The following is a 15,320-nucleotide window of genomic DNA, read 5'->3' on the forward strand; positions in this document are numbered from 1 at the left end:
AGCCATATATTTCAAGAAAAGAAAAACTTGACTTATAGGTACCTATCTGGTAAAAATGTTATAAATGATTTTATTAATTAATTTATTGCTTATTTTGACTACCAAATTATATAGTACCATATTATATACATATTACACCTGATGTTTAATTTGTACCTAATACCTATAAGTTAAGATCTGTGTTTGTATAATTTGACTTAAATGTATTACATAATGTAAAATACAAATAGTTTACCCTTTTGTATCACTTGATATCTTATTCCAAGTCAATTTTTCACTTGCTTTTTGTCATATTTTCCCTAGTGTTTATTAGTATCAACACTGTTATTAATAATGGTAAGTTGTAACCAATACTATATAACCTAGTTATAATATATTATGATTTATGAAACTTATTCTTATATATTTTCAGTTTTATAATTTTTTATAGTTAATATTTAAGTAATTTTAATCTAGTTAAAAGTTAAACAGACGTTGTATATTATATTTTTAAATTTTAAATTATGTTTATAATTAAATACTGTGTATATCATGTATTTTTTTTTCATAGGTGAGCCAAAGATATTTTTGCAAATACAACACTTGGGTTGAAGATAAAACAACAAAGAATAAAACAGTTATATTTAATTATACTTTACCACTGAGAGAACTTTTTTGACATTCTTTCTATAATTCACTATGAAAATATCATACAGTATTCAAACACAAAAATTGATATAGTAACAAAAACAATAATGGAAACACAATATTTCACAACGTTATTACCTACCACTCTCTGATCACCATAACCGTGCCGTCCCTTAGACAGAACACCACCCCACACAGTAACAACCTCTCTATAGTTAATTCTACGAGCAACAACTGGACTCTTTATGATGAACAATAATCAGTGTATTTTATAATTTTGATCCGAATATTTTGAGTAATTAATTTGTGTCACCTAAAACATCTACAGCATAACCCAAAGACCACTGAGAGTCAGCTTATTTTTGCATTATTCCAGTATGATTCAGACTTGGATAATTTTAGAAACTGAAATTCAGAAAATGGACAAGAAGAAGAAGTAGCACACAGCAACTCATATAAAATTTTCTGAAATTCAGGATGAATCAATAATTTATGAATTTTTTTTATAAGCATTTAAGTTCAAAATTCATCAAAAACACAACCATTTGCAAATTATTTTGTAGTTCAAAATGTATAAGATGATCAAATTTTATAACTACAGATTGAAAATACAAAATAAAGTAAATACTGTGATCAAAAATCTAAAAATAATATAAAACAGACAAGACAGGTCTGTCTACACTAATTTTTTATGTACAGTAACATTATTAAATTAAAATTAACATATCCATTACAATGACCCACACAACACCTAGTGTAAAACAAAGAAGTACAAATTTGCCTCACCTTTTTTAAACATTTAATTATCTATTATTAAGCCAAAAAATTCCATAGACCATATTATTTGAAATTTAGGAAATATTATTTAATTAAAAATGTATAACATTTCAATAAATTATGAACACAATACTTTATATTTTATACGAAGTTTATTCAAGATTAAATAATTAAATAGTTTTTAGATAAAACAAAAAATATTCAATTTATGCTCCAATCATTTGTTGTAATACCAAAAACGGGCTCTAAAGTCATCCGAACAAGTCAAAAATGATGCTGAATTTGGAGAATGCACTATTGAGCGAATAGGTCCATTATGGCCTACAAAATAATTCAAGATGAAAATATTTTAATAAAACAAATTTAATGCATTGGACAAAATGAATTACCTAGTGATAAAAGTTGCTGTCGAGAAGCATTCCGTGAATTCCATGCACACAAAGACGTAGTGACTTCATCTGGAAACATGACATACTCCTCAGTATGATTAAACAATGCTTGTGTATGGTGTTCTTGTTTTCCTATTCAAAAACATTGATTATTTATACATTTGTACAGATTATAATGAAAACAAACACTAGTTTACCAGTGGTTCCAGCTCCAGTATAAGCAATCAGGCATCTACTAGTGGACAACTCCCAAAGTTTCACTAAAGAATCTTTGCCTGATGATAAGATGTACTACAAAAAATAAAATAAAATAATTTAATATAATTTTTATAAAAATAAAACTTTTAACATTTTCACCTTTCCATTTCTTGAAAATGTCACAGAGCATACTTGACTACCATTGTGTGCCTTTTCAAAAGTGTTAATACATTTATTAGACACAGCGTCCCACAATTTAATTGAACCATCCCGACTAGAGGACACAAAGTACTTGGCACCTGGTTCAAACCTAACACATCATAATAAACAATACCTTTATAAATAATTTCATAAACATTAAACATAAGATAATTTTTTGTATACTTTATTGATGTAATAGGACTAGTATGTTGATGACTAGGAACTGCACTAACATAACATTGAACTGTATTTATATCATAAAGCCTTATGATTGGACTGGAGGTGCCCATTACCATATGGTCTCCAAGCGGATGAAAACTTATGCATGTTATCGGGTACACATCCTATAATGTTAAGTTGTATGCGTTTAAAATAATTTGTGTATTTGTGAAAAATAGAATAATTTAATTAAACATCTTACACTTATGGTCTTGAACGCTTTTTTCACAGTTACTTTTGAATAGTCAAATAATTTAACATGACAATCTCGAGAGCCTGAAGCCAATATTGGCTTGTTAGGGTGAAACTCCAAGCAAGTCACTTCTTCCAAATGATCATATAAAGTCCGAATTACTGGATGTCCCTGACCTTCTTGATTATCAGTACAACTAGTATCTTGTGCTTTAGCCAACATTCTTTCAATATCCAAAATCTACAAATATTATTTTAATAAGTCATTCAATTTTATGTTGTAAAATATAATTACTTTGATTGATGCATCACTGCTTCCTGTTGCGATTAACTGTCCGTCGGGACTAAAAGCACCAGCCTTACAAGCACCTTTGTGGGATGTTACATACACAGTTTCATAAAGCGACGGTTCAGGAGCAGTACAAATCACATTAGTATCAAATTCCAAATCTAATTAAATCATGTAAAGAATTTAATACACATATGTATAATACAATATATAAATTATTAAGCATACCAAGTCCTGGTCCAATTAACATTTGTTGAACTGGATTTATGTTTGATGCCTGTTCATCATCTTTTTGTCGATCAGTTTCATGTTGTAAGCCTTTTGTCACTATACTCCTGAGTCGATCCGATGGAGAACAAGGTGGATCAGCATTCACTTGGATCGCTAAGCTCGAAGCAATTGATGTATGCCCATCATAAAAAAGTTGACTAAACAAAATTAAAATGTGTGTTAATGCAAATACTATGGACTATATTTTAATAAGATTTATACTTAACCTTATCATGAGTCTGTATAAATGATGTCTATTTTTAATACACATTTCAGGTTTGTCATTATTTACTTCACTCATCTTAAATGTCTATTGAACTCAATCTCCTACAATAATAATTAATAGGCAGCACCTAACTCAAGAAAAATAAAATTGTTATTCAAACTTTTTTAGATTATACTTTAATGTAATGTATTAATAATATATTAGAAATAGAAAGTTAGCAACATGTACGATGACTACGATGTACCTAATATTATAATTTATAATACGTTAAAATATGTATTGTTTACCACTTTACCAGTAGTACCTACACAATGTTTATTGTTCGACGGGACGCCAAATGTAACGGTTCCTAAATTTCGAAATATGATAACACTATCAATTTTGTAGTGGAATGTCTAACGACCAATAATGAAAACACAAGTAAAATACGTCTAAATTAATGATATTTATACTTTATTATCATGATTTATAAAACAATACAATAGGTATTCATTATATTATATAAATTAAACTGCGCATGATTAATATTTATAGCCTATAGGTACAATATAGACACACAGCGATGCTGTAAATCATATAGTAAGTGTTAACAACAATGTCTTTGGTATCAAACTATTAAGGATTGGCATCACTGATGTTGCACATAGCACCACCCACACAGCAAAAAACAACCCTCCTTGATGTCCCCCCTATAATGACCGTATTATGCATATGTGTCAAGTGACCCATTAAAAACGTACAACCGTCTAACCCTCTACGCCATGGTTCAATGATTCACGACCCTCCCTAACATCAATTTTATTAGCGCCCTGACCTTCAATAAGGGTTGAAGCAGAATAACTCGGGATTTCACATAGCACAGCATAACTACCTACTCAGTTTAAGCAAAACCTCCTGGGTTCAAAGCACGTAAATCCGGACACTATACTTTCAAAAGGTAAGAACACCAAACGATTACAATAAAACTCAAACACCGATTTTGGTCGGAAAAACTTTTATTGATTTAAAAGCAAACGTAACTTAAACACTAGGCCCGTGTACAGCCGTCGCTCACTTATGAGTCGCGTGCGACCGTCGCACCCTTAGGTACTCTGTCTCAATTTCAAAGGAGAATGATCAGTCGGCCGACCGATTTTCGTCACTCATCAGTCGCCGGTGCGCCAACGACTCGGTGTTCACGATCCTTATTGAAACAGAGTACACGCATAGACTAACACATAATTAAAGCTTTTGCCGAGTGCACGACATCAGCGGGACTGGGGCCGTAGGGCCCTGTTAAATAACACACAGGTCTGACCTATTTTAATTACTTGTTGAAATATATTTCCACATACCCTAAATATCTATCAATTATAAAATGATATTGACGACTATATTATATAAACAATATACGACATCATAATTATGCACATTATCATTGGGGGGTGTGCGCTATATACTAATAACCTTGTCAGCGACCCATATAGCCTTATCATCAGTTTTAACACGAGCATTTGCGGACGATATTTTCTCGACCGACTAGGACTAACCGACTGGGGGATTCTACCTAAAAGTCCTGTTTATTTATTATAATACACATTTATTTATAAGTTAATTATATGTTTATGTGCACAATATTATACTTTTATGATAAAGTAAAAAAAAATATAGGGCGTATGTTAAAACATTTCATTTTTAAGTTTGACAGATTACACATAGACTGGAAAAAGTTATGGTTGCATGTCGCTATGGAAAACCACAGGTGGCCGTGCTGTAAAATATGTACATAGTTATACAATTTGTACGTAAACAATTTATTTTTGCCGATTTCAACACTTTAAAATCAAAATGTTCTTAGTGGAACTTGACATTATAATATTAATCTAAAAATTTCAATTCGATAACTCAAATAGATTCGGCTCTGCGTTGATTATAGCTAAAGTAACTTTTCTTTATACATGGAGATTTTTATTTTTATTGTACCAATAATATTGATTTAAGTTGAAAAAAGTAAACTTATTAATAAATATATATAATAAATAAACCGGACTACTGTTATATTATACCTTATTTGCCTTTTTTCTTTACAAATAATTGGGAAATGGCTTTAGCTGGTTGCTTTAATTGCTTATAAGCTTTTAATTATTTGAATTGCTAGCTATTTAAAAGTTGCATTAGCCGTTATAATGAGTTTCAATTAGAATTATAAAAGTTAAGGAAAGAATATTTACATAGGTTGGCTAGGTTACCTACATTTATATATATAAATATATATTTTTAATGGCCTGGTGAAATGTCAAATTTGGCCTCCTTAAAAGTTTGCACACCAAGAAAAAAACTGAAATTACACCCCTGCCTTAAGCCCCTGCAACTCCCTATTAATTTTTCATAAAAACTATTTTATAGCGACTGAACAATTATGGTACTTCTAATAGTTCGATTTTAAAAATTTAATGATTTTTGATTTAGTAAAAAAATTTACTTTATATCGGTCGGAGTACTTATGTATTCAAGATTTTTAATATTTTTTAATATATTTAATACGAGCCCACGGACTGAGGTCAAAACGTTTTCAATGGACCTGAAATGTAACAGAAACAAGTTATGGGATTGCTGATGCGAACTATTCGTATATCAACTTAAAATATCATTACTTTGGAATATACCTTATTTTTATCTTGACCTAAGTTTAAAATTAAACCTTTCTGGCTCGCTGATAGTATAGTAAATTTCTCAGAGCACGAAGAATTAGTAAAGGCTAACAATTTATTGTTCTATGGTGGAGGGAACATTTATTAAATGCACAGATATAGACAATAAAATATTATATAAATAATAATATATTATCTATATCTGTGATGAAATGCTATTTTGGGAATCATTCCCTATACCCCTTCGCTATGACGATGCTGTTTCATTAAATCTTTGTTCAGGGTGGCGTCATATCACTGTAGATAGGTGTTTACCATAGGTCCAACTAGACCTTAAAGTTAGGGTAGAGCTTCAGCCATAGCATTTTCATAGTAAGTTAATGAAGTGGGAGGCTCAGGCCCCACACCTCCCAAAACACATTACATAAATTAATAATAAATGTATGGTTTATATTTTATTTTATAATCATAGTAATAATGCGTTAATTATACGAATCTTAAAAAAGTGGTAATAGGAAGTAAACATTAAATTATTAAAATATATTATTTTCGTTAAAAATGTATTCAAGTTTTTAATCTAATTTTTATAAATATAAGTGAAAGTTAAAGAATTTATGTATGTAAGATAACAATAATTCACTAGTCAATACAGTTTAATTCTCAGCGCAGTATTATCAAATCTTTTTTAAATGTCTCTTTATTTAGAACATTTGATAAATCTCTTTGAATAGCTATAATAAACAACTGAGAGAATCGATCTGGCATTGCTGAAAATGTTCATCACTAGATGCAGAACTTATTGGAACAGATGACAGAAGTGATAAATGTAGCTTTTGATTTTATAAATCCTGAAAACATAGGAAAACGAAATTTGACTAATTTATTAAAATAATAATACAACGATGTTGAAGAGAATATGTACTATTAGACACAAGCACACAACCGTTGTACTTATGAAGATCGAAAGACGATGATAATTGAATCAAATAATATAAAATCTAATTCTGTTTTTATCAAGACCCCTATAAGCGGTTATGCACAGCGATTGTCGTCCGGTAATCGTTACATAGTCGTTCTCATTTATACATTAATGTTACAAAAATAAAATCATGAGTCAATTCTTCTGGGTAACGACTATTTTTGTGTAGACAACTTCTAAGTATGTAGTAAAAATAACACGACATGATACGTCATATACAGGGTCATCACATATTATAATAATAATATAGAGTTAGTCAATAACAAAAATTTTCTTAACTAAAATATATAAATGAAGCTATCGTTGGTGAGAATATAGGAATAATTATGACAGGGGGCTAAATTAAAATTCAGGGGTGGGCGACTAGGGCCAGCGCCCGGGCTAAGGTTGGAGCCTCAACAAAATTGTAATTAATTATTGGGAAAGATACGTTTCAAATAAATTGTTGGTTAGTTGATTCAGACGTTTATCCAGGACATTGTTATGGATAGGGGGCAGGGGTTCAAAAAATATTAACTTAATTAGTAGTGGAGAGACGCTCATTATATCGTTCATCGGGTATTTATCCTCATTTTTTGACTTTTAATTTTTTTATTGAATGTTTAGACTTCAACAATTAGGTCATAAACCTAGTTTATCTTTATTGTTTCAGTATATCATAATATTATGTTAAAACATGTGGCGCGGTGTCTACATTTTAGTTGTGTCTGAGTGTGCGCACCGGTCGGTGTTACCAGTTCCCAGGTGGATGAAACCAACCTTCCCCCCACCATAGTACCAGGTTAATGACCTTAGTATGTTCAAACAATAAATAAAACCAATTTATAATTCTAAAAAAAATGAATTTAACAACTGTTATTTTAATTAAATTGTTATTAATAGTTAATACTTAAAAAATAAATATGCACAAACTGGCTGAGTTCAAATAGGTATGATATTACTTAATTACATTTTGTCATTTAGAGCACAATATCTTAAATAAACTTTGTGTACAGCCAGTAGAATTGGGACCAGACTTGACCGATTTAAAATCGTCATAGGTTAATGAAGCCTCGGGGAAACCGTATAAACGTCCCGATATAAACATTATCAAAGTAATAATATGAGTATATAGTGTATAACAGAAAGAACTGACTAATCCAATAACTTTTGTTATAATCAATATTTTAATTTGTATAATATGAAATTTTTTTTTTTACTACTGAATACAAAAAATTTTAAATTTAGCTACATTTTTTTTTGATGATTTAAAAATCCCCAATTTGTGAATAAAAACAATTTTGATGATAAAAACGATTACTTTAGTCGAGTAGTTTATTTTTAGAATTTTTTTAAATATCAATATTTTTTGATTAAATTCATTTGGAACGTAATAACTTTTTTCCAAAAATATAATTTTAGAAAATTTGGGGACGTTCTTAAATTTTTTACTACTTATATAATGTATAAAAATTTTGTTCTATGTTAAGGTAGCATCATTTTTTTTTTTTGGCAGGTCTAACTGTTACACCTTGTATAATACGTAGGCATGAGTTAGTGTGTGGGTGAGTCAAAATTATTAAAATATTTTTAAAAAAACCGGTTTACCTATAAAATTAGTTTACTTTTCTCAGATCTGTGGTGGAAGAGGGGGTCTGACCTCCCGAACCCCTCCCCATGGATACTCTTCTGGGTATAATTGATTTTTAGTAACTGTAAGGGTCATAGAAAATCATTCTTGATCAATCACATTTGAATTGCCGACATGTTTCTTTTTAGATATACTCTTAGCTACTGCCTCGTTTTGCCATAGAAACTGACTTTGTGGAAGTAAATATTCCCATCTATTTCTGTACCTAGCCAAAAGCTAGATTAGATACTTGATAGAATGAAGAATATTTCTTGTATGGACAAAGTTGTTGAATCTATTATCAGGATAGAGCATTTCAGTCCGGACAATATTGATGAAGCTTTACTGTTTAACAATTCTGTAGGACAAACCATTGTGTTAATAAAATTCACTAACATAACTATATACCAAAAAATGAGCTCAATAATGTGACTAGAGCGGTCATGGAATCTGTTGTGTTATGCTAATATGTCACTATACCCAGTCTTGTAAAATACTTGAGTAAAAGTGTTCAAGTACTTTTAACTACTTACTCAAATATGTATTTTAAATAATTTTTAAAAAAGTACTCCAACAAAGTACTTCAAATACTTTCTCAAAGTATCTGTATTTAAAATCAAATACTTTGAAAATTCTTTATAGTTTATATATTTTCTATTTTAATTTTAACCACATAAAATAAAAGTAAAAAATGTATATAAATATATATATATAAAAAAAACAATTGATTATTATGAAGTTCTACCAAATGATGAAGTGTAAAATATATGCTTTATAAAACTAATGTTTTTAACAAAAATAGATTCAATAGATTTTTGAGGTAAAAAAATTATTTATATTTGAAAGTACAGTAAAACCCGCCTAAGACGCCACTAAGGGACCAGTTCTCTAAAGTGTCTTAAGCGGGAAAGCGTCTTGTTCTTTTACTTCTTTTAAACTATTTTTATGAGTACTCACACATTGTTTTTTGGTGAGTATTCAAATACATATTTTAAATACTTTTTCAAAATAATTAACTGTATCTGTACTTGAATACTTTTAAAAAGTATCTTTTACAAGACTGACTATACTTAGCTAATATATTATCAGTATCTTCATTCAGTAATAATTATAAGATATCATAGTTGTTTTAAAAATCTAACACTAGAGCGATGCACAATGCGATTATTACATTTTAAATCTTCTATATTTATAGAAAATGGGCAAAGGACTGCAAATCAACAAAGAGCTTTATGATGCTGGTGATGATTTTTTTGCATTTAGTGATGAGGAAGATTTTGGGATTAATTTTCAAGATTTATGAGACGTCCAAGAAGAAGTTGTTTTTCAAGAAGAAGTTGTTGTTCAAGAAGAAGTTGTTGTTCAAGAATGTGCGGAAATAATCATTGAAAGTTCAGACATAGACCACTCTACCAATAACACGTGAGTTTTGATTTAAATTTCAAACAAATATGCTCAAACAATGAGTAGCAGTTGTTGATTGAACGACTAGTTTTTGTACAGTAGTCACAAGTTATTTCATCCGTTCACCTATAGTGAGTGTCAGTAAGTTTTGTAAATCTATGGCCTTAATAAGCTTATGATTATCGACATCTGCAGAAAATTAATAAACAAAATTATTTCAGTAAAGGTAGCTTCATCTCACCCACACCCTTTTTACACCTCTAAACTCTTGTTTTTATACTATTTAAATATAAAATGTACACCCTAGTAGGCGTTACTGGTTATGAGCTTATGACCAAATGTCAAATGTTAAAAGACTATATTATTATAAACTATTGATTTTTAAACATTTTTAATTAAATATTTCTTAAAAACAATACATAGAAATATTGAATACTACATTAGGTACATCAATAAAAACTGTGTTAATGATTTCAATTTTTAATCAATTTTATTATTAGTAGTTTTGTGTTATAAATAATAACAGTAGAATTTAGAAGTATTTATAAATTAAATATGTGTACATCATAATTGTTTTAGGTGTTTTGATTAACTTTTACCTCAATAAGATTAAATGTTAATGATTAATTTTTGTTTGAATTCTGTGGTTTCAAAATAATTTTATTACACATTTATAATTAATATTGAACTGAACTCACATAATCAGGTAGCATATTTTATTTAAATATTTATTTTGTTTTAGCATATTACAAACAGAAGTTGAATGTTTGTCATCAACTGTTGATGTTGACATACCAATACCCGAATGTGAGGAAGCGTCATCTCCCGAAAATCTACATGTTATAAGCCGTATGCTTAAAAATCACCATAATACAGTATCAGATAGTTCACAGTTCATCAATCCAGTACACAGTTGGAGTGTTACACGTGGTGAAGGTTCTGAAAATAAAGATTACATTTATCAAGAATCAAATACTAAAGACAGCAATAGCAGTAGAAAAAGCCAAGACAAATGTGATTCATACAAAGTCAAGTAAATAATTCAGTTATTAATGATTTAATTTTTAAATTTATTGAACTAAAAAGTAAATGTAAAAGATGAGATAAATGTTTTGTTATTTTTCTTTGGTGGTGTACCTATTTTATATTTGATACTTTACCAAAGTATTTTAAAAATATTAGATAATAATATTATGATAGAATATAATATCATAGAGAACATTTTAGAAAAAATATAATAACTTAAGTAATAATTAAAAAAAATATATTTACACACATAAATAATAGGTATATATTATGATTATTGGTAAATCTTAATTTCAATTCAAGCACAATTTGTATATTTACATAATTTTAATAATTGGTTTTAATTGTGTTCGTATTTAGGTTGTATTCAAATATAGAACTTGAGTACATTAAAGAAGAAAAATATAAGTGTAATGATTGTGGACTGTTATTGAAGTCACTGCCAGAGTTAGAATCGCACACCAAGCAACATTTAAAAATAACAAGTTTTCCAAGTGTATGTATTTTATCACATATTTATTATTTTTGACAAATAATTAATGTAATTTATAAAAAATATTTAGTTGGTACATGTATAATAATGAAATAACTTAATCTATTTACTGTTTAGAAATCAAAATATTTAATTTGTGATGGACAATTTGAAGGTTCGAATGAGCGGGCACTTATTAATCAGAAAGACAGTCATGTAAACACTATTAGTGTTCCACAAAATAGGTCAATAATTTTTTGTGATGTTTGTTTGAAAGTGAGTCTAAATAATTATCTTTTGAACTATGTATTTTAATTTTGCTTGGTTACAGTATGAACTGCTTACAAGAAACTTTGTTTAAATTTACAATAATTTGCTATAAAAATTGATAATCATATACATTTTTAACTACAAAATAGTTTTCAAATGTTTTGAAATGTTGATGAAAATCGAACTTAAAATGCTTATAAAAAAAAATTGTGCAAATGTATTTTTCAATATTTTTCTACAGCTTTATTATAATAGGTACCTAGATGAGGAAACTTATAATAAATATTCAAGCATTTTGGCCCAACCAACAATTTTTATTAACATTTATAGAAAATAAACTTATAAAAATTTAAAATTTGTCATGACTTTAAACAACTCTAAAAGAGTTAAAATATTTTGCAAATGTTTTCATGTGTGGAAAATGATCATGAAAATTATTTAATCAACAATTAAAGTATCTACGGTTATTAGTTTTTGAGTGACACCAAACAATCTAAATTCAATTTTGTCAAAAACTGGATTTGCATAAAAATCCCTGTTTTTCATATACCTGCTGTGTTGTCTCTGTCTTACACACGTACGACATCACAAATCGTTGTACACCAGTATCCATGGTGTGCTGTTAGCTTTGATATTAGAGTGAACTGACCTATTATAAAATTTAAACTTAAGATTATTATTTAAGGCCCCATGTCAGAATTTATTGATATTATTATTTTTAAGTAAGTTATGATCATTTTAAAATGTATATTTTTCAAAAAGGTCATAGCTTACTTAAAAATAATAATATCAATTAAAGCTACCTTGGGCACTAGATAATAATCTTACCTACATGTTTTATAATAGGTCAATTCACTCTAATATCAAAATAGTATTGAAACTGATGAAAAAAAATCGAGTATGTCGTACGTTTATAAGACAGAGACAGCACAGAGGTAATTTCTTTTATTGCTTTTTAAATACTAGGATTTTTTTACTTTTAGTCCCCTAATGAGCCAAATAGTTGATCTACTCTATCATTCTATCAGAAAAGATGCTGAAGTAAAAAATTGAATCATTTTTACTCCTCTGAAAGCTAATGACAGACGCAAAAATAACACACAACATTGTAAATTCCATACACTCATCGCTCCCCTTAGAATCTAAAATATACTAATTTCTTTGCAGAAATTTGAGATTTTGATGTGCCATAACTGAGTTGATTGGTAAATAGGTGGTGGGTCTTTGTTAGTTATTTTTCATGAACAATTATTAAATAATGAATATTTTTGTTATTTTACATATTGATTGTTTAGTATCATACATTTGTACAACTCCAGAGTGCTATTAATTTACTGAAGACTATAAGTTACATTAACACAGATATCATGAGTTTGAAATTTTGAATGTCCTTAGTTGGTCAAATTTATTAGCAATTTTCAAATGTGTCTTATTTTTTTGTTATCAAGTTATGATCATTTAGAGGTCTTCGCATTAATTTGTCCATAAATGAATACAATATTATGTTTAAATTGTACTAAAATTGTATCTACATACATTCTGTAGGCTTTATGTTGTTGTAGGGAAAAGCCAATTGTAATTTTTCCAAAATCTGTGATTAATTTAATAGTATTTAAAGAAAGTTGTTTAGGAATACACTGATCTTTGCAAAGTAAATTGTATTAAATAAATAAATTATTATATGATATGATGTCAACTAGTGTATTATCTAGAATTTTTACTTGTTTTTAGGTGTTTAATACTATAGCTGCTAAAAAAGAACACGCAAGAAAACATACAGGCGAACGACCTTATAACTGTAGATATTGTGACAAATCTTTTGCTGATACTAGTACAAGTAAAAAACATGAACACCGTACTCAGGAGAGACCATATGCTTGCCCTACTTGTACAATGGCATTCATTCAAAAAGTAATTTATTAAAATACTGTAATATTTATTATTTTTATTGAATATTATGATACATTTTAGATTGGACAGTCCACTACAGATATTTGTGAGGATACAACAGTACCTACAGAAGATAGTAGTAGACTGTCAAAGCACACAGTTTTCAAGTCAGAACTTATACCAAAAAAGCAATGCTTTGTACTTAAAGATGGAGAGTGCACTAGAACATGTCCAACTGCTCTTTATTATGCTTCTAGATCTAATTCAAATGTTATGAATTCATCATTAGCAGATGAATTCAACAAACATCGTAGTCTAACAGAACCTGAAGATCAGGAATCTGTAAAATAAATTGATTTAATATCTATTAAAAAAGAAATTTTCAAATAAAAGAATTTCATATACTTTTGATAATAGTTTTGGCTATATAATAATGATTATTGTTTTACTGGGAACATTTTAAAATTTATTTATTTGAAACTGTGAATTAAAAATTTAAAATATTTACATTATTAAATGATTTTGTGTTTTCATAGAAAGTAAATTATAAAAATTACACAAATAATAATTTTTTTTCCTTTATTGAGATTTTAACTATATAATCATTATATATCGATAATTATATGTATAACATTGTAAAATTAATAAAGACAGGAAAAAAAATATGTAAACCCAATTCTAGTTATCATATATTTGATATCGTGAATTAAAAATAAAAAAAACACTTGAGATTACAAAATGTGTTGGGGGGGTTTTTTTTTTTAATTTAAACATTATAAATATAAAAATTTATAAATAATATAAGTCATACATTAGGTAAATGTGGGTGAAAGGTTTTCGAAAGTAGCTGTTTGGAAGTAAGGAAATAATGGAGGGAGCCGTTTTGATACACCAAAACCTAAACAGGCGAAGCAGTTTTGCACAAATTACCATTTATTGCCAAATTCAAAAGAGTGATTTGGTGTTTGCCCAGAGTTACTATTATTTATCTATATAAGTCTATGTTTCAGTATTGATCCAAAGTTTATATAAAGTAAAATTATCTTATCTTTATGGGCTGGTATTTAATAAGTGGGCAGCAAACCAGCCGATTTGTTGGCAAGCCGGCCACGGAAATTTACTCGTATACGACCATGGAATGTTTTTTAATCTAAATATACAAAACAATTATGAAAATAATACAAATAATACAATTTACATTTTCTTGTATAAAATAAGTATTTGAATGTATTATTATTGTAATAATTATATTTTTATGATTTTAGTAGTTATTATATTTTTCATGTTTTTACATTTTCATCAAAAAAACAAATATGTTATACATATATTTTTACACTATTTGTAAATGTTTGCTTTTTTTTACATGTTTGATTACAATTTTGACAACAATTCAAATTTTTAAAATAATTTGTCATTTACATCATCAAAATTTGTGGTTTTGTAGTATATTCTAATTAATACTTCTATGATAATTTTAAGTGTATATAAGTACAGAATTGTATTTTAATTTAAGATGATAACATTGATTTACATTTTGTATTATTTACTACATATTTATGTAGGTATAAGTCAGTGTTGAGACAAAATCGTCGTAGTTTTACTTTTGAAAATTTAAAACACTATGTGGTTTGTTGTTGTTTTACTTTGAATTA

General features: G+C 28.2%; 1 protein-coding gene and 1 long non-coding RNA gene across 4 annotated transcripts in view; one reads left to right on the forward strand and one right to left on the reverse strand.

The window, feature by feature from the left end:
• Nucleotides 1–1,595: 1,595 nt before the first annotated feature.
• Nucleotides 1,596–15,320, reverse strand: part of LOC111040204 (cleavage stimulation factor subunit 1-like) — a 20,398-nt gene continuing 6,673 nt past the window's right edge. Inside the window, exons 2-11 of one of the 3 annotated variants that reach the window (XM_022324012.1) lie at nt 10,806–10,949; nt 3,390–3,515; nt 3,121–3,320; nt 2,899–3,053; nt 2,614–2,844; nt 2,376–2,536; nt 2,151–2,301; nt 1,991–2,084; nt 1,794–1,925; nt 1,596–1,725 (exon numbers count right to left, since the gene is read on the reverse strand). In XM_022324012.1, coding sequence (XP_022179704.1) covers nt 1,622–1,725; nt 1,794–1,925; nt 1,991–2,084; nt 2,151–2,301; nt 2,376–2,536; nt 2,614–2,844; nt 2,899–3,053; nt 3,121–3,320; nt 3,390–3,463 — 1,302 coding nt within the window. In that variant the 5' untranslated portion in view covers nt 3,464–3,515; nt 10,806–10,949 and the 3' untranslated portion in view covers nt 1,596–1,621. The other 2 variants (XM_022324011.1, XM_022324013.1) reach the window with 2 other exon arrangements.
• LOC111040207 lies at nt 10,991–11,768 on the forward strand. The gene is made up of 3 exons (XR_002605186.1): nt 10,991–11,043; nt 11,397–11,532; nt 11,647–11,768. It is a non-coding gene; the product is annotated as an uncharacterized LOC111040207 (long non-coding RNA).

The sequence above is a fragment of the Myzus persicae genome, unplaced genomic scaffold (genome assembly GCF_001856785.1).
Source record: "Myzus persicae strain clone G006 unplaced genomic scaffold, MPER_G0061.0, whole genome shotgun sequence".
NCBI classification, from domain to species: domain Eukaryota; kingdom Metazoa; phylum Arthropoda; class Insecta; order Hemiptera; family Aphididae; genus Myzus; species Myzus persicae.